The sequence below is a fragment of the Ambystoma mexicanum genome, chromosome 2p (assembly GCF_040938575.1).
Source record: "Ambystoma mexicanum isolate Mex_15411 chromosome 2p, UKY_AmexF1_1, whole genome shotgun sequence".
Classification (NCBI taxonomy): Eukaryota; Metazoa; Chordata; class Amphibia; order Caudata; family Ambystomatidae; genus Ambystoma; species Ambystoma mexicanum.
In genome coordinates this window covers 641,628,915-641,649,954 of record NC_090923.1, presented here as the reverse complement: position 1 = coordinate 641,649,954, position 21,040 = coordinate 641,628,915, and the positions used below count along the sequence as shown (strand labels likewise).

Here is a 21,040-nt window from a genome sequence, read left to right as displayed (position 1 = left end):
GGGAAGAGACCAGCCGCGGAGTTGGTCGGTTAAAAGGTGCGCTCCTTTAATTCGTGGTCACAGTGGTGAAGCTTGGCTATCCGGCCGCCGGGGTGCTTGGCACGGGCGATTCGACCAAGGGACGTCCTGGAAGGTGAATGGTGAACTGGTTGTCCCCACCAGCTCAAAGGGAGAAGACTCTTACAGCAGAAGATCTTCTCTTGTCGTCGGGAAAGTGGTGAGGTCGTTGCAGCAGGGCTCCACCGGTGGCGTCGTCGTTGCAGATGGCTCAGCTTCTCACCTCTTCGGATTTCTTAGGTCCTGTGGCGACTTCTGAAGTTCCAGTCCCAAAAGCCCTGCTTTTATGCAGAAAAACGCCCATTCAACAGCCTAGCTGTCACTCAAACATGCTAAGTGGTGAGCTGGGCGGCTCACCACTGGGTCAATCAGAACAGAGTGTGACTTGAGTTGCTAAGGCAATGCAGTCCTGGGTGCCAATTCCCCCACCCACACATCCTGTGGAACCCAGACAGAGTGGCACCAGTTGGAGGGCTTCGGTGGAGAAGCCCGCCAAAAAGTGGAACAAAGGGCCCGACCTTGGTTGGAGTTACAGAGACAGACACAAACGCCATTTTGGAAAAGAGTTCTGGTGAAAAGACATAAACCGGTGATTTTATATTAAATAAATAAACCGGCGGTATCTTTAACATTGCACCAAAAAAGTGGTGCGTTTAAAATCAATGGGAAAATCCCATAGGAAATATTCAGTTGGAATATTTTGCGTGGTAACCACTGCCACCAGCCAGAAACTCGACAAGGGGGGACTGGACAGTGCCCCCTTGGAAACAGACCCAGAGGCAATCTAATTAACCCCTTCCAGTACTTCCACAATATGATGGTTTGTACTGGTTCTGTTCAAAATTTTGGACTAGTGAAGTCAATGGTGACTTTACATGCCCTGGGAGACAGTAGTCAGTCCCAGGGTAGTGAGTCTATGTTTTGGGGTCACTATGACACCCCTGTGTTAATGCATTGAGTGTGCTGTGTAACACATACTCTAAAACAGATGATACCCTATGGAGTAAAAGACCCCATAGCACATAAGCACACAATAAGTAAAAGACATACCTCAAATCATGCATAAGAGTGGGAGGAAAAGAGTCTCACTCTTAGCAGGAGAAAAAAACAAACCCCAAAAATCCAGCAAAGCTGCTGGGGGACTCACTGGGTTTGGGAAATTAGCCTTATAAGAGAATTCTCCCTAACACTGACTAAAGAGCGCACTGAAGAAATTAGCAGGCAATACTTGCAATCACAAGCAGGACAGACACCTCTACCTGGAAACAACCCAACGATGCAAAATCCTACCATGCCATCCACTACCTCTACTCCGGTACAAATCATGTTACTGCGAACAGTTCCTTTGGCACCACCGGAGAGGTTTGCAGGTGATCCACGGAAATACGCAGCTTTCATGAATCAGTGCCGCCTTCACTTTCTTTGCAGGCCTGGAGCATTCCCAAATGACCAAGCTCGGGTATCCTTTGTTTTATCATACCTGAGGGGTAGCGCAGCAGATTGGTCAGTACCATCGGTGACCCATGATGATCCTTTATTACATGACTTTGGGGGATTTCAGAGGGAGATGGAAAAACATTTTGCTTGCCATACCCGAGAGCACGCAGTGGACAATGAACTCCTTTCCCTCCGACAGGGGAATCAGGACTTGTTAACGTACATTGCTAATTTCAACAGATTGGTTGCTGAAGCTAGGTGGCCTGAAAACAAAAGAACCACGTTGTTTCATCGGGGCTTACGAGGTGAATTAAAAGACGTTCTAGCTCAAGTGGTTGATCCTCCTAGAGACTGTTCTGAATTCATAGATTTCGTCGTACAACTAGACCACCGGTTACAAGACCGAAAAGCAGACCGTTCCAAAATGGACCCTCGGCTGTGTACGTGCGATCTAGAGACAATGTAACTCGAGTACAAGAAAATACTGTGGAGCCCATGCAAATCGGAGGGGTACGACCTTCATTAACAAAACAAGAGCGAGATAAAAAGAAACAACAACTATGTCTGTATTGCAGAAAACCAGGGCATTTCCTGAAGGACTGCCCAGTGAAACCCCCAAGGAAGATCGTCGGGGCCCCGGGAAAAGATGAAGAGAAGGAATCTAAGTCAGAAAACTACCCAGCTCAGCAAACGTAGAGGTCAGTTTGTCGAGTGAGAGAAAAGAGCCACCGACCACACACTTTGCAATACCTGTGGATCTTAATTAATAAGAAGGCAAGAATGCATGCCGTTGAGGCATACATCGAAAACGGACCAATTGGGAATTAAATAGATCAAGACCTGGCTGCAGAGATGGGGCTTCCCCTATGTTCCAAGCCGACTACAGACAAGGTAACTACGGTGGATGAGACAGAAATTGCTTCCGGACCCGTAACCCAATGCACAGCCGAGATAACCTTGCTGTGCCAGGACGGACATCGGGAACTTATTTCGTTCGATCTCATCAAGGCACCTCAATTCCAGCTCATACTAGGGATGCCATGGTTAGTTGCTCACAACCCTTTGATTGACTGGCGGGCAAAGAAATTAACCTTCCCCAGCGACTGCTCCCCAATCTGTTATAATCAAGAACAGAAACCTGCTTTCAGTATCTCTACGACTCCCGGAGCGACAGCATCAACCCTGGGTGTAACTAATACCTTGCCTGAGGAATACCATGATTTCCAGGATGTATTCCAGAAGGACCAAGCAAACACGTTGACGCCGCACAGGCCCTATGACTGTCAAATCGACCTTGTTCCAGGTGATCAAGTCCCTTGCGGTAGAATCTATGCTCTTACGGAACCTGAAAACCTTCATCTGAAGTCTTATTTATACCAGTACCTAGCAAACGGATTCATCCGTCCATCAAAGTCCCCTGCAGCCAGTCCTTTGTTCTTCGTACCGAAAAAAGAAGGGGACTTAAGAACCTGTATTGACTACGGCGCATTAAACCAGATCACTGTGAAGAACCGTTACCCCTTGCCACTTATCCCTGAAATGCTGGACCAGGTTAAAGATGCCCAGATTTACACCAAATTGGATCTTCGAGGAGCGTACCACCTGGTCCGGGTCAGAAGCGGAGACGAATGGAAAACTGCTTTCCTTACCAAATACGGTTTGTACGAATATCAAGTCATGCCCTTTGGGTTATGGAACACTCCCGCAGCATTTCAATATTTCATGAATGACGTCTTGAGAGAGTTAATTGATGTCTGCGCCTGTCAGTCTAGAAAAATAGATAACTCTCACGATCAATGGCAATGTATCGTGTTGGCCGAAAACCAACACTGATGTACTAAACGTCAGAAATACAGTCTCATAAGTTTAACCTGTGTGCGGCAATTTTAATGTAGCAAGAATCGCCATTTTTTTTCTCTAACGTTTGCTCATTGCTTTTTGTTCTAAATTGCTTAGCCGACAGCTTATTCTGCTTCACTGTTACATTGTTGTTCAACGCGAAAGAGCAAGGCCGCGAGGCCGGGAGTTATTCGTTGAAACACAACGTGGGCAGCCACAGAGAGAAATGCCCAATCCCCTCCCGCATATAGCCTTGGAGGAGAGCAACACGGCATTTAATCATTTCACTGATGCCAGCTAGTCTCGTTAATATGGTAGAAATGCTAGAAAGGAACAGTTAAAGGCTTGATTTATGCTTTCCTTACGGCCCCCCTTTCCTAAGCCCAGTAGACCGTGCTGGCTCCCAGGACACGAATAGCAAATAGGAGATAGCAAGGCCTGGAATGCGACTCGTCCCCTGTACGCAGCTTGCTCGCAAGAAAAGAAGCACTGTGTTCTATTCAACAAAGAAGAACAAGTTACTTCTTACCTTGTAACGTTCTTTCGATGGGATGCTCTTCTGAGGTATTCCTTTTCTTAGATATCTCCTTCCAGCTCTGCTGGCCTCGGAAAATTTTTCTCTAGAGGGCGCTGCGCATCGACGTCCGCCGAGTCGATGTCCCTCGACAGCCGCCCTATCGACGTTGACGTCATCCTGCCTATAAAGGCCGCGCGCAGCGTCCGTTGCTCAGTTCCGTTTTGTAGCCCACAGTATTTCTGTCTGGACTAGACTAATCACCCTGAAGGAGCGTAAACTGCAACAACAAGGGAAGTAGAACTGCGGGGATGGATGGGAGGGTCGATAAGGAATACATCGGAGGAACATCCCATCGAAAGAACGTTACAAGGTAAGAAGTAACTTGTTTTTCGAAGGGATTGTGTCCTCCGACGTATTCCTTATCTTAGATAGGCTCCCATAGCAGTATTCTATTATTGGAGGTGGGAGTACTGACTTCACGCTGCCTTCTATTGATGAATAGAGTGCAATACAGCCCTTCCAAACCTAGTCTCTTGACTAGAGGAGAAATCCAAGTTGTAAAATCGTGTAAAGGTATGGACGGACGACCATGTGGCGGCCGCACAAATGTCTTTAACCGGCACTCCTCTTTTGAGGGCCGATGAAGCTGCAATACCTCTGGTCGAATGAGCCCTAAGGTTTTGAGGGGGCTCTTTTCCTGCCAGTTTATAACATTCCAAAATGGCTAGAATGATCCATCTGGAAATGGTCTGCTTAGTTATTGGTAACCCCAGCTTGTGACCTGTGTAGCCTACAAACAGCTGGTCTGCTTGTCTTATCCTGGCCAGTCTACTGATGTAAAAACTTAAAGCCCTTCTAGGGTCCAGCCTGTGTTACCTCTCTTCCTCTTTCCCCGGATGAGGAGGAGGATAGAAAGATGGCAGGGTAATCTTCTGAGTGATCTGGAATTCAGAAACCACCTTTGGGAGGAAATTAGGCTTCACTTGCAGGACAACGTTGTCTTTGTGAAAGATTGTATGAGGGGGTTTACAAGAAAGGGCTTGTAACTCGCTCACCCTTCTAGCAGATGTAAGTGCTATTAATAAAACAGTTTTAAGGGTAAGGAATCTTAACGAACAAGAATGTAGTGGTTCGAAAGGTGTGCCCATCAGGAAAGTTAGGACTAAGTTTAAATTCCATAGGGGAACCTGGAATGGTCTTGGGGGATAAACGTTGGTTAACCCCTTTAGAAACTGTATTACCAAGGGTAACTTGAAATAGGATGGTTCTTCCGCAGTGCGCTTAAAGATGGATAGCGCTGCGAGATAGCCCTTAATGGTGCCAACTTGAAGGCCTGAATTCGCCAAATAGAGTAGGAAGGACAAAACCATTGGTGTACCACATGAAAAGGGGTCGATATTCTTTTCTCTACACCAGCTGCAAAATCTGTTCCAACGGCAGCGGTATAAAGACTTTGTTGCTGGCCTCCTTGCCGAAAGCAACAACATCATCAGGGAGGTCCCAATCCTTGTACCTCAGCCTTTCAGAAGCCAAGCGTGAAGGTTGAGGGTTTTGATGTCTGGATGGAGAACCTGACCTCCCTTCTGTGAGAGTAGGTTCTCTCTGAGTGGAAGTCGAATTGGAGGGCAGATGGACAAGTCTAGAAGGTCCGGGTACCACGTTCTCCTGGCCCAATCCGGGGCAATTAGGATCATGGTTTTCCAGAATCTTCTCAACCTCCTGATCATTTGAGGAATGACAGGGACCGGTGGGAACGCGTACAGAAGCGGAAACTCCCAGTCCACTATGAACGCGTCTCCCAGAGCTCCTCTCGAGGGAAATACCCTTGAGCAGAACAGATCGCACTTCCTGTTGACACTGGTGGCGAACAGATCCACCTGAGGGGTTCCCCAAAGGGCGAAGATCTCTTGAAGGACTTCCTGAGCTAGTTCCCACTCGTGGGAGACTGTGCCCTGCTGCTCAGAGCGTCCGCTGTCAAGTTCTTCTCTCCGGCTAGGTGAACTGCCGATAGAGATTCCTTCTTGGATTGCCCAAAACCAGAGCTGCATCGCCTCTCTGCACAGGGGTAGTGATCTTAAATTGAGGGAGAAGCCCAGTCTGTGAAGGGAGTGGCAAACGTGATTTAGCTGGATCTGAGCTTGTTCCGAAGATACAGCCCTGATCAACCAATCGTCCAGGTAGGGGTAGACGTGAATCCCTTCCCTCCTTAGACTTGCCGCCACTACCGACATTAACTTGGTGAAGACCCTCGGGGCAGAGGTCAGCCCAAAAGGCAGCACTCGAAATTGATAATGAGAGTTGCCAATTTGCGAACCTCATGTATTTCCTGTGTTTGAGATGGATAGGCACATGGAAATAAGAGTCCTGAAGGTCCAGAGATACCAACCAGTCCTGGAACTGAAGGGCCTGAAGGATCTGAGAAAGAGTGACCATCTTGAATTTGTCTTTCCCGAGGAATTTGTTCAATTCTCGCAAGTCCAAGATGGGTCTCAGTCCTCCGTCTTTCTTTGGAATGAGAAAGTAAGGGGAGTACCAGCCCTTGTTCCTCTCCGCTACAGGTACCGGTTCTATGGCACCTTTCTCTAGCAGGTCCAAAATTTCCTGCAAGAGGAGCGGATCTGGAGCTTTCTGAGAGCTGATCCCCGGTGGATGACTCTGAGGTATGCGTAGGAGAGGCCGGCAGTAACCTTGGGCAACTGTTTCCAATGCCCAAGCATCTGACGTGATAGCCTGCCATTCCGCCAGATGTTGAGTTAACCTGCCTCCTACAGGTGTCCTGTGAGGGAAGTCCTCAGAGTGGTTTTGGGGCGGCTGATGCAGATGCCGATGGTAAAGAGGCACCTGCTGTTGCTGCGGCTTTTGAATATCTACCCCGTCCACCTCGGGTAGTTCTTCTTTGTCCCCTTTGAGCCGGTCGTCCTCTACCTTTTCCGAATGCGGAGTAGAAGCGAAAGGACTTGCCCCTCGCAGAGGTTCCTGTGGGACGAAAAGGTGTCTGACGGAATGCAGCGCCTAGGGATTTTGCTGCTGCTTTTGATGTTTGCAGTTTCTCTAAACTGTCATCCACCTTTTTCCCGAACAAAGAAGAGCCATCGAATGGCATGTTCAAGAGCCTGGCTTGCACATCTGGGGCAAAACCAGACTTTCTCAACCAAGCAAATCTCCTGGTTGTTGTACTTGCCACCATTGCTCTGCTGATACTGTCAGACGAATCAATGCCCGTCTGGAGGGATTCGCACATAGCGTCTTTACCGTCCTGTATGATATTTAGGAATGCCTCCCTTTCTTCTCCCTCCGGGATGCAGTCAGCCGCTGTAGAAGCACACTCCCAAAGTGTATGGCTGAATCTAGCAAGGGTGCAAGTAGCATTAACAGATTTTAACGCCATGCTACATGCCGAAAAATCTTTCTTTGCCATAGCATCATATTTCTTATCGTCCCTGTCCTGTGGACGGTAGGGTAAGCAGTCTTGACGTCAGTAGAAGATGCTGCCTGTACCACCAGACTTTCTGGGGATGGGTGTTTTGACAAAAACTCCGGGTCTGCAGAAGATACCCTGTATTTTGTAGACAGTTTATTTACTGCCGGGACGACATCTGGGGTTTCCCAGTTCGTCATAATCTTCCTCTGAAGAGCTTTATGAAAGGGCACTACAGGATCCTCCTGTGGACCTTTGTCAAGAATATCCGTGAGGTCATCTTGTTGGAAAGCCTGTGAAGGTGTAGACCACCCCATAAATTCTGTGATCCTGGACATTAAGGCTCTATTGGGGGTTTCAGCATGCTCCCCCCGGGTCTGGCCTAGCAAACTCCACCTCAGGGGAAGTGTCTAACCCACTTGCCTCATATAAGGAATCATGAAGATCCTTTAACCTGCGTTCTTCTGAGGATAACTCCTCTCTAACTGGGGTTGCAGGTCCCTGCAACTCAAATGCGTCTTCCTGTTCAGATAGTTCACCCTCTTCCATAATTGAGGACATAGTTCTCAATTGTTCTGAACTCACATAGGGTGTAAACCCCATCTCCAAGGCAGAGGGTGCCAAACTTGTCATAATCGGCCTCGAAAACGTCAATGTCGTCGACGCCGATGTCGAAGGCATAACTGGGATTCTGCTCGAGGAAGTCGACAATCTCGACGCCATCGTCATCGAGGACCTGGGGATAGCCACTGGGTGCGTCGTAACTGACTTTCCTTGGCGTCGACGCCGGTGTCGAAGATGGCATCGAGTCGACAGACCCGTGTGTCGAAGGTCCCTTCGACAACGGCGTCGAAGACACCGACCTCGGCGTCGACGGAACCTTCGTCGATGGCGTCGACGGAACCTTCGAAGAAGGTTTTGAGGTCATAGCTTTACTCGAGGGTTCGAGACGCGCTTGAGAAGCTTCCTTCGCCGGGTACTGCGACTCGCGGCGTTTTGGACCTTGGGATCTTTCGACCAGAGCATCCTCTCGGCAGTCTTCGAGGGGGTCGAGGCCGCTTTCTCGAAGACGCTCATCATATTTTTGTGGAATTCCTCCCATTCAGCCCGGGAACTATGTTTCGTGGGGCAAGGGATTCTCTTTGGAGAAACAGAGGAAGAGGAGGATGGAGACGGGGATCTTCGACGTCTCCTCTTCGAGTGCTTCGATCTCGAGGAGTGATGGGACCCACTCCGAGACCTGGAGCACGAATGGTGACGAGGAGACAAATGTCTCGACTTCGTTCGAGGAAGAAGAAGCTTTTAAAGTCTTACCTTTCTCCAGCTTCCCCCTACGCTCCTTCAGGGCCTTAGCGGTCATGGACATACAATACAGTCCTCGCACTCCGAACAATGGTGTTCAGCTCCCAAACACCAGACAAACTCTGTGAGGGTCAGTCAGCGACATCTTCTTCCCACAATCTCGGCATTTTTTGAAGCCGGACCGAGGAGTTGTCGGTTCCGACGAGGAAGCCATCGAGTACGGATTGAATATCTCGAGGTAAATAGGAATAAATTGACAAAACTGAGCAACAGTATTCCGAGGAACTGAGTAAGCACGGAAAAACGGAACTGAGCAACGGACGCTGCGCGCGGCCTTTATAGGCAGGATGACGTCGACACAGCGGCTGTCGAGGGACATCGAATCGGCGGACGTCGACGCTCAGCGTCCTCTAGAGAAAAATTTTCTGAGGCCAGCAGAGCTGAAAGGAGATATCGAAGATAAGGAATATGTCGGAGGACACAATCCCTTCGAAATAATTCTCTAGACTCGCAATGTTGCATATTGTTGCTAAAATAGATGTTTGAAGGTGTCATATTCGTCGAAATTGTCAATCATCAAACCCAGTTCAAAGAAACTATACAATGGGCGGTGTTAAACATGTCATGACTGATGGTAAGATGTCCATTTTGTATATATGTAACTGATGTACGTTATTTTCTCTCTTGCGTCCCTCGAGGTCTGGAGAGACACGTCGCGGGGCATGAGACCGAGTAGGCCAACTGAGACTATTTGCTTTGCAATAAACCCTAGCTTTTGGAAATACAACCTCGTGTCTGGCGTATCAGTTCGTGTGTGGTGATTTGCCTTGTTTCCACTACGTGAGTGTCCCCTAGGGGCCCTTCACGCCCTAGGGTACATAGATGATATCCTAGTGTACTCAACCTCAAAACAGGATCATATTAAGCACGTCCGTTCAGTCCTCACCAAGCTTCATGAACATCGTTTATATGCAAAGCTTGAAAAGTGTTTTTTTCACGTCACTGAAGTTGAATTTCTGGGTTTTATTCTTACTCCATGAGGCATCAGAATGGACCTGCATAAAGTAGACGCCGTTCTGAAATGGCCATCACCAACGTCAGTAAAAGGGGTACAATGCATGTGGCTTTGCGAACTTCTATCGCCGGTTCATACCAGACTTCTCCCAGGTCGTACACCCGATCACTGTGTTGCTACAAAAAAAGAACAAAAAATTTGCCTGGACCGAAGAAGCAGAAAAAGCTTTTCAGGAACTTAAGAAAAGGTTCACCTCCGCGCCAATCCTGCGACATCCTCGTCCAGATCTTCCTTATATCGTAGAAACGGACGTTTCCAGTATAGCAATGGGAGCTATCCTCTCACAAAGAGATCCAGAAACCGGCCAGCTACATCCAGTGGCCCTCTGGTTGAAAAAATTCTCACTTCCGTAAATTAATTACGCCATCACGGACAAAGAACTCTTGGCGATCAAATCCGCCTTTAAAGCCTGGCGGCACTACCTTCTGGGGGCCAGACACACCATTACAGTTATCACGGACCACCGAAACCTGCAATATCTTAAAACAGCTAAAGCCCAGTCTTCACGCCAATTGCGGTGGGCCCTTTTCTTCTCTGAATATGATTATGTCATCACATTTCGACCAGGGGTCAAGAATGGAAAAGCTGATGCACTCTCTAGTACAGGCACTCATGACTTAGTATATACGACCCCAGACCCAGTCCCCATCATACCTGAAGACAAACTCTTGGGCTTCACTACAGCCTTTACCCAAGTAGAGCTGAGAAGCGAGATTCAACGAACCATGAATCCTGATCCTTTCCTTGCATGGCAAGCGCAGGGGGAACAATATTCCATCAAAGATCACTTGCCCTTTTTTAAGGATCGTCTGTACGTACCCACCAAGGACTTACAACAACAAATAATTTCAGGTTACCACGATTCTCTGATCGAAGGGCACCCTGGAATCACCAAGACTCTGGCCAAGGTGAAACAGAACTTCTGGTGGCCTGCCTGGCGTAAAGATGTCATCTAATATATTCAGTCCTGCGGAGTCTGCGCACAAAATAAGTTGCAAAAACAAAAACCATCCTGTCTTCTGCAACCTTTGGACATCCCTCCCACTCCATGGCACACTCTTTCCCTCGACTTCATCACTGACCTACCTCCCAGTCAAGGGTTTAACACCATTCTTGTAGTCGTGGACTTATTCTCAAAGATGGCACACTTTATTCCGCTGAAAGGCCTCCCTGACGCATCCACTTTAGCCAAAGTGTTCCTGGATGGTATTGTTAAACTACATGGCTTCCCATCAGTCCTGATCTCCGATCGAGGTAGCCAGTTCTTCTCCAACTTCTGGAGAAAGTGTTGTGCAATGGCGCAGATTGACGTCCGGCTATCTATTAGCCATCACCCCCAAACGGACGGTCATACCGAGAGGACCAATCAGACTCTCGAGCAATACCTACGGTGCATGTTGCACCACGAACTAAGAGACTGGAAAGACTTGCTATGGATAGCCGAGGACATATAACAATTCCTAGCATTCCAGTACCGGACAAACACCCTTTTATACTCTTTATGGTAGACACCCACGTACCTCAGAACTGGATCTCCCAGCCAGTTTGGAAATGCCAGCAGTAAAAACCCTTTACACCAACATTACTCAGGCTTTCAAAAAGGTCAAAGAACATCTTGTTCTCGCCAAAGAAAAGCAAAAGCAATGTGCCGATCAACACTGTAAAAAAGCCCCCGACTATCGGGTCGGAGACGAGGTTTGGCTGGCCGCCAGATTTGTACCTATCAAGGGAACCCGGACCTTTCAACCCAGGTACTTAGGGCCTTACACCATCAAGGCAATTATTAATCCAGAGGCCGTCAAACTAGATTTACCACCTAACCTACAAATCCACCCAGTATTTTATGTGTCCCTTTTAAAACCAATGCAGCCCGGTACACGGATTGGGACACCATCAAAACCCATACTTATTGACGGAGAACCAGAATTCGAAGCCAGAGGCATCCTGGATTCCAAGTATTCAAGGGGCAAGCTATACTATCTAGTCGATTGGAAAGGGTTTGGACCCAGATCCTGGGAACACTATGAGAACATTCATGCACCACGTCTGATCAAAAAATATCATCGAAACTTTCCAGCTAAACCTGGGCCGGACAGAAGGAACACCATGACAGGGGCCTTGGGGGGAAGGGGCTGGGGGGAGGGGGTGGAGTGCTGTCACGACCCACATACAGAAACCCCCCTGGCAAGCCCATGGGCCAGGAGGGATCTTGGCTCGGGTCTCCAACAAAATGAAGCATCCTTTGCCTAGGCCCTCTTGGGGCCAGTCCAGGCGCCTTTGGCACCAGGTTCATACTTGATAAAGACTTGTGTTTAAGGAACTACCTTATTACAAGTGCCAGCCAACATGGAGGCATCCACATAGCTTGGCTCCTTTTGGAACCAAGCTATGCGGTATAGTGTTTTGGGTGTGGTAGCCTAGGAACTACTTTACCTGGACTACTTTCTTGAAGCTATTTAAACCACACCCGACTTGGATAACACGCTTTGCGTTACTTTGCAATCCTGCAACGTGACGCTCATCGTGTTCAGCTGCACCCGCGAACCTCGGAAGAACAGCATCTGTAAAGAGACCAAAGGACATCGTTAGCAGTAGCAGCTTACCTGTAATTTTCATCGTTAGCTGCCCACAGCTCCTGCGATCAGCATCCTAGGATCAGCGCCTCTCCCGGACCGACGGATCTGCAAAAAGGGAAGAAACAAGACATTAGAAATTTTACAACATAACGAACTGTGCCGAAAAGCTTACCTCGCAAGTCGCCCCTCGACCAGCATTGCCTCAGAATTTCATACACCGGGTGAGCACCGCGATCTAAGGGAAAGAAAAGACAACAGGTTAGCAAAGGCAAGACATCATAGCCCTACGCATAGTGCCTTCTTACCGCATCAAAGCGCTCTTAATACGCCATCATTTATCGGCGAGACCCAATTCAGCCAATGCATCACATTGGACTTCCGCGCATCTAAGGAAGAGAAAAAGACATTTATTAAACTAAGAAAGGCATGCAATAACAACAACAATATACAACAGCAATAAGACCTACCTGAAAGACTCAAAGCGGGCCGGCATCAGGGAAGTAACTAGATCGCATTCGCCCACAAAGAACAACGCGCCCCTGCCAAGAAGGCAGGACGGAGAGCACACCTGAATTAACCAGGTGAGGAGAGGTCCAGAGGGGCTGCGGGCATACGGGGTGGTGGGGGGTTGCTTACCCCATTTGCCCAGTCTTGAACACTGCCCACCTGTATTCCAGGCAGAACTTCCCCGCTGGTCACACCTGGGAACCGCAGAGAAGGATACCAGAGTCCCTACGGCTGGGTGGCGTCCCCGTGGATACCAGGTGAGCGTTACACAACCAACACAGGAGACAAACACATAGTGGGGGCGATATACAGCCTACTTAAGGAGGGGGGGGGAAGAAGGGGAAAGATGCTTAATGGCCAATTGGGAAAAGGAGAATGAACATTCAACTGATGGCGACCAATGGATAGGACTACGGTCAAACATCCCCAGAATCACATCTTCCTTGCAGATACAAGAAATGTGTATAAAGATGATGTACCAATGGCACCTTACCCACACTAGACTGTCCCCAATCTACCAGACTACATCCAAACTCCGCTGGAGGGAATGCTGGGAGGAGGGGAAATGGAGGCACATCTGGTGGCAATGCCCGAAAGTCCAACTGTTTTGGCTAATGATCAAAGAGGCAGCAAAAGAAATATTAGGGATGGGAGAGAAGGGCAACCTGGGTCTGATCATAATGGGCCTGGGGGGGTAGAGCTACTGAACCGCCCCACGAGAGCACAACGTAAAGTCTATGTGGTTCTGGTAATGGCTGGGGCCCCGCTAGTAGCTCCCAAGTGGAAATCGAAGGCTGCACCCACACAACATGAATGGGTGGGGAAGATAAAGTACTTTGTAGCCATGGAGTGGGTGTCATACTACCTCCGGGGGGACCACCAGAGATTCCTTATGGACTGGGACCTAGTGATGACATTTCTAATTAAGGACTCCAAAAACGCATGGTGCCCTAGGCGAATGAAACTACTGGGAGTAATGTAAAACCTCAACCCACACCTGGAGAAACAGACATGTCAACAATCCAATGAAAGGCAAGGAGGGGGAAACTAGTATGGAAAGGGAGGGAGTGATAGCAACCCTCAAACACACAAGAAGAGAAATGGGGAGACAATCTAGCCCAATTAGAGAAAATGGAGCGAGGGGAGTTTATTTCAAGCTGTGTGTACACAAAATGCCAATAAAAGTATATATGAAAAAAAAAAGGAAGTGAGGTCGGAATTAATTAAATTAAGGGCAGCAGTTCAGAATTATTTAAAATTAAGGACAGGGTGACTGAAGTAATTTAAATTAATCTAGACATTGACCCCTTGCTCTCTGTGTCTTGGAGAGGCTCAGCTTCACCTCACTGAGGAGGCTGAAAGCTATGTCTGGCATTGCTGATGGTACTCTTATTCAGAGGATAACTGCCTAGCATTTTGGTGCAGGACTGTCCTTGTGGGTGGGACCAGACTAATAGGTTGTAGATCCCTCCTGAGTGGGAGAAATTCCATAGAACAGGTATTAGACCCATGTTCGTTCTCAGAGGGGCTCACACACCCTTGTTTAATTTGAAAAATTAATGACAGCAGGGTCAGCATTTATTAAATTAAGGGAAGAGGGGTCAGAATTGAAGGGAAGAGGGGTTGGAATTAAAGGGAAGAGGGGTTGGAATTAAAGGGAAGAGTGGTTGGAATTAAAGGGAAGAGGGGTTGGAATTAAAGGGAAGAGGGGTTGGAATTAAAGGGAAGAGGGGTTGGAATTAAAGGGAAGGGATAAGAATTAATTATGGCCAGACGTGTCGGAATTAACAGGAAGAGGGTCGAATTAAAGGGCAGAGGGGGTCAGAATTAAAGGGAAGAGGGGGTCAGAATTAAAAGGGCATAGGGGTCGGAATGAATTATCATTCAGGGCGGGGTACAAGATACATTTATTTAAATTAAGGGCAGGGTTCAGGGTAAAATTGAGGGGAAGGGAAGAAGGGGAGAAATAAATTAAAATGAAGGGTGCAGGGGTAAGAATTATAATTAAGAGAAGAGGGGTCAGAATTAATTAAAATTAAAGGCTGTCCGGTTGAGATAACTTCATTAAAATTAAGGGCTGGGGGATGGGGTGAAATTTGTTTAAGGGGAGGGACCTTTTGGCAGAGGTACAGGACACAAGTTCTAGACTTACCTGCTGCTCGGAAGCGAGGGGCCAACATGGCAAGGCGGCATGAAGCAAAATGATGGTCCTTTGTAACAAACTCCCCTACTTGGAGAAGTAAAGCCAGGCTAATCCACATCAGGTATTATGCAAATGCCCAGCATCATAAGTAAGCACCAGCATCAGAGCTATAAAACAGTCCCAGGCCTGAGCTAATATTGGCCCAACTCAGACCCCTTAAGTTATAAACTCTGTATAATGAAAAAAAAAACAAGTTTGGGGGTCGAGGGGGTAATATTCTTCAAAAGTGCCAACCTTGGCTGGGCAGATAACATCATTGCTGCAAGGCTTTCATACAATAGTTACCATCACAGAGGCCCTCTGCCTTAGCACATTTCTGTTTGTTTTGCTCTGCTTGCCATTCTCCGTTTCAGATGTATCATCTTAGTGTTTCAGGGCTTTTCCTAACTTCCTGTGTCCTTTCTCATTAATGCAATTTGTCAGTACAAGCAGGCGCCATACTTCCTCTACGGTAAACAAGACAATTCCTCAATCATCAAAGCAAAACTGCCGGCTTGTGGGGAGAGGCATCTATTTTGGATTTTGCAACTGATTTGAGGATTAGTGATCTTGCTCAGGCGTCTTTGAGATGGTCAACCAAACATGACATTTCTTTTATGTGCAGCAGCCATTCTATTCCCCTGGTCTATGAAGTTGTGCAAAGATAGCTTGCACTCAGCTTCCAGGTTGCATCAGTTTATCCGCTCTGTGCATTCTATTTTGCTTTTCTCGCTTGGGGGCACTTATAGATAAAACTGAAGGAAAATCCATACAAGCCAAATAGTTTCCCACTCTTGAGCCCAGCTGAGTGGGTTTCATCCTTCTGTTCTCTCTCTGAAAACAGTTTTCCAAGTTCTCACATTTATCTTTTAATCGGCTGACCATAATTTGGAGTGCTTCAACATCAGCTAAAGTCTGGGATTGCTTCTCTGAGGCCCAAAATGTCAGCTTTGCTCTTGTTTATTCTCATGTCCAGGTGTTCAATTTCCAGGCAATGTGGAAGACTTGTCTGATAGGAGTTTATCTGCCCCACGTGAGTTGGGGGAGTTTAACAAGCAGGGCAAAGGGTGGGCCTTAAGTACTATATTAAACAAATTTGATAATCTTAAATGGACACTGCAATGGCGATGCCATGAAATCCTATACTCGAGTCATTGGAAAGAGTGCAACTACACTGGACTATATATTTGTGAATGAGACTGCTCTTGGAATGGTAAAGGACATGGCAGTGTTGAAACGCGATGAGTGATAATTTGCCGGTGTGTGCTATACTCACCATACAGAGAGGTGAGCAGTTTTAACAAAATGGGGACATTTTCATGACCAATGGCTCAAATAGAACACAATGGAATCCCACCAAGTTAGATAGAGCCTTGCCTGTGTTCTATGAGAGATGGGCACATAGAAATGAGGGTAATGTGGAACTCCTTATAACTGACTTTAAACTGTTGATCTCTAGCATCAAAGAGGTCTCACTAAAGAAACGCAAGTATAAGAGCACCAATGAGTGATGGCACTACAACCATGATCGTGAACATGGTTATGACCAAAGAATACAGGTTACAGAAATTGAGGAACGATATCACTGAGACATTAGAGTCGAGAGGAAGTACAATGTTGGCATCCGAGATAGCGTAAACCATTAAATCACTGAAAACAATATCGAGGGTCACTGAGAGCACATCATGCAAGGGTAAGGAATGAAGTGTGGATGCAGCTAGCGCATCATACCAGATCTAACAACAATATGGGCAGATGGTCTGTCATAAGGGGCACAATAAAGAAGCATCTACCAGTTAATAGTTTATCAGAAGATGTTTGGGCCACTCATATTGGATTCTGTTACACCAATGGACGAACCCTACGCATGCACCGATGCTAAATGGATCTGTAAATCTACCATCGCTGATATGAGCACGATGATAGCCAAATTAACTGTGTCGCGAGCCTCAGGACTGGACGGTACATGCAATGGGCTGGTAAGGATGTCCCCACTACAGTGGGCACAAGCGCGACACATGCTATTTTTGGGGATTTGAGAACATGGGCTGATCCCTAAATCATGGAAGGAGAGCACCATCCTCCCAGTTCACATAAAGGGATGTTGCAAAAATCCCAAAAACGACTGAATGCTGGCAATGCTGGATATTCCATGAAATTAATCAACAAACAAATAATACGATTCTCCCTCCCAATCAGAAGGGTTTTAGATGTAAAGCAAGCACCACCCATAACCTTCTCAACACCATTGAATATCCTTGGATGAGGCGGCAACTTCCTGTTTAAGGCGCCTTCATAGATTGTAGCACAGCGTTTGACACGAACATGAGGAATAGACTTTGGAACAAACTTGTTTCATGGAATATTCCTTTTGGCCTGTTAACTATGATTAAACAACTACATGTGGACACTAGTGTGAGGGAGCGCCTGGATGAGAAGGGTTACCAGGTAGATTACCACCTCGCGGGAGGTATAACAGGGATGCTTCTTGGCATGCACCCTGTTTAACCTCTACCTCGCTGATCTGGTTAAGAGTTTACAACCTCCAGTAGCATGCTGGAGGCATTGGTGCATTGAAAATTGGGTGGCTAGGATCTGCTACTTGCTCCTCCTTGATTATACCCAGAGAGGGCTGCAAGGAATGCTTCATGCGCTTGGTGATTATGCTAAACAAAATGGACTCCGTATTAACATCGAAAAAAACAAAATAGTAGCATTTAGAGGACATCAAAATAGCAGAACCAAGATAAATGTCCAATGGAAGTTGGACGGTAGGGCAGTTGAGGTGGTAGATTGTTACAAATACTTAGGTGTACTGATCGATAATAAACTTAAATTGACAGCTCAATGGGAGGAAAAGAAGGTCAAATGCATGAAAATTACTAAGACATTGAGTGTGTTCATATGTAGGCAAGGTGGCTGCTCGATCAACAGCATCTTAATCCTGTATACAGCCAAAATAGTACCGTGTTTGCTGTATGGAGTTGGAGTCTGGGGAGCCTCCCTGATAAATGAGGTGGACAAGTTTGAAAGCAAGATCCGACGTATGCCAAAATACCTACCCATTGGAAATAAAATGCTTGAGTTTAACAAACGAATCTTGGCTGTGATTGAAAGCAAATTTGCCCTAGGCTATGATAAGTTGTTGAAGCCAGACTATGGAACAATAATGGTTGAAGTGCTCTTGGCATACAGCTCCATATGAGACCATGAGCGTTTTGGCACTCTGGGCAATATGCTTTCAACATATAGGTCCTGGCTGCTGCAATATGAAAAACAGACCATGACAATACCACACAGGATGTTTGGAAAATGGGTTAAGGCAAAAATCGGGGAGTTTAGCAAGGAAGCCGTTTTTGTCTCGTTGGCAACTAAAAGTAATAGTGGTCCTTTTATTAAATATCAGATCGAACGGTGTGCAATACCAACATTTGTTGAATCCTTCCTTAATAGTGCATTAATAGAAAGTACTTATTGTTTAAATTCAATGCCACGCAGGTGTTATAAATAAAAGGGGCTAAAAGAGGAATACCATGGTCAGAGCGAATGTGCTTTATGTGTGGGGAAATGTGTATCGAATCAGCAGAGCATACAATGTCCTATTGTACGAGTCTAAGGACAAAATATATGAAAGCCTATTCTAATAAGCTAAACTGCTATGATGTCATTATACTGTGGAATTTGTTAATGGAGGGCAACAATGGTAATCTGATTTACCAGATGATAAAATGTTATAGCTCAGTAATGGAGATTTGAAGTGATTGGTCTGCAGAGATTTTATACAATTTTAATATGTCTAAGAAAAACCTTGTCTGTTGTAAGGTCTGCAGGTTTTTTATAAAGTTGTAATATGATTAAGCAGAACATTGAGTGTGCTAAGGCATGCAGATATTTTAACTAAGCCTTTAACATTGTCATCGATTTTACTGTTGTTGGACAAGAAGTCATGATGTGTGTGTTTGCTTTTGTGTTTTTCTGCTGTATACACGAAGCCTATTATTGGCTAGAAGTATATTAAATCAATAAAATAAAAATAAATGTCCTCTTTGTTGTCAGCGATTGCTTTAGTGATTTCACATCACAAATCAATGCACTTCATCTCTGAAGCTGTTACCCAGAAGAAAGATTAAGTGTGTCAAAGAGTTCCTTGGAAAGTGAGCCTCTGGAATCTTGTGTTTCCTGTACCAAAGACACTGCAGTGTCTATGTACCCTGAGTTCACAGTTATTTCACAAGTTTGAAGTTCTGATTTAGCGATCAAAAGGGTATGAGTTTACCCCAGTTTTACCTCTTTTCTGTTTGTTTGCCCCCTTTGCTCTGTGAGTAGGGCGTTGGCGCCATCAAATGTTATGGTAGGCACAGAGTGCAAGTGAGGTGGTGCAACTCTCTAGGTAAATGGGGTTTCCATCACCAACTTGCAGTGCTAAGCCTTACTGTTTTTCGGATGTTGTTACCCCCAAAAGATTCTATAAAGAGGGACCAGAGATCACTGCACGGCACCTATTCTGGGGCTACTCTGTCAGTTCACATTTTGAGTTTAAGTGGTGCTCTCACCAGTGTTGAACCCCTCTGTGCGTACCAGTACGTTGGTTTGTTATTCCCTCCGCTGGTTCAAACCCTTCAGAGAAGAGCACACCAGCAACACAGCTCCATAGTCTCCAATGTACCTTGCCTGGCCCACAGGAACTGAACCTTCTGTCTGGGGGCAAGGACCCTGCTCTCCCCATTCCACAATCATCTTTTGGTGAGAGCCAAGGGAGTAAGAGGTGATGTTTGACCATCTTCTCTAATAGTGAACTGTGTAAGGCTACAACTCAATATTGATACTAAAATGCCATTCTGAGTGCCTTTTCCGCATGCCCACGCTCAAAGTTCACTAAAGCACACGTAGAGATGGGGCTGGGGAAGTCTAGTCTCATGCCAACACTTGAGCATGACTTTTCCTAGGGGCAGTGGTTGATTCTGATTTTAGGTCAAAGGGCTGATGAACGTAATGCCAAAATCTGCCATCTTGGTCATGTACAGCTTCGTTTTTATTTTCAGTGCAGTCTTAACCACCAGCAAATAGTATTCATTGGTGTGTTCTGTAACTATCATACCATAAAGACGACATGCTGTTTAGTCCTGCTCTAAAATTGCTTTCATAATTAACATGAATGGGCAAAACATGCAAGTCTTCAATGCAGGGAAGCAGGGGAGCAAAATAATTGGGATGGGAATATTAATAAAAATACAACCGAGGAATCCACTTCGAACATACCTGTAAATCGATCCCTGTGTGAATTATGTTCTTGACATATCCCAAAAGTGTACGGGCTTTCTTCAGATCGGCACTCGGAGGATCCTGCAATGGGCGATATCCTTCGACTGGATAGGTATTGAGATGTTAAGGATGGAAAAAAAAACAATTCCTGATCCCATTAATTTGTATCACAAAACACCTTTGCACAAATATGCTAATATAGTCTGGCTGCAAGTAGCACTAAAAAGAAAAAGGTAATGACAATGTTTAGTTACATTTCAGATGGCATCATCAATGTTACTGTAGATTCTTCATCGTTTGTACTAACTCAAAGTAGCAACAGGATTGGGAAACAAGTGCTAAGGGCGTCATGTGCTTTTTTTGCATAGGAATGCATAATAGCTCGGCACTTACAGTCACTAGGTGGCACCATAGATTTTCCAAGTTGCACCCAACATCAGCAGAGGCAACAATCCCTCAAAGGAATGGCTGCACCACACACAAATAAAAAGGGAAGGTTGGAATATGGAGTGTAACAGAGAAGTTGAAGGAAACATATCAGAATACTAGTTACTGAGGTGCATACTGCTTCAAACTCATTATCTCCCTGCAGATTATTCCTCTTTTGAAGACCAGTAGCAATGACATTCCAATACTTAAAAGAGCTGCTCCCAGATAGGAGGGCTAAACTACACCTCTATTCTGTATAACATTCCAAGTAGCAGTCAGTGCTTCTTCTAATATCAGGTTCTGCTCAATAAAGCTGTGGAAAAGATCCTCTGAGATCACTGTCAGACGTACACGCAAACACTTTTAATGCACATCTCCATGCAAAATAAAATCTTTAGATCCTGCTTTGAAAATGTTTTTAATTTATATATAAATGGTT

The 21,040-nt window shown here is 46.2% G+C and overlaps 1 protein-coding gene across 5 annotated transcripts in view; it reads right to left on the bottom strand.

The window, feature by feature from the left end:
* Nucleotides 1-21,040, bottom strand: part of RNF123 (ring finger protein 123) — a 3,033,138-nt gene that overhangs the window by 2,134,472 nt on the left and 877,626 nt on the right. For all 5 annotated transcript variants that reach the window (XM_069644183.1, XM_069644184.1, XM_069644185.1 and 2 more), the window contains exon 11: nt 20,170-20,284. In XM_069644183.1, the coding sequence (XP_069500284.1) occupies nt 20,170-20,284 (115 nt within the window). The remainder of the gene's footprint in view (nt 1-20,169; nt 20,285-21,040) is intronic.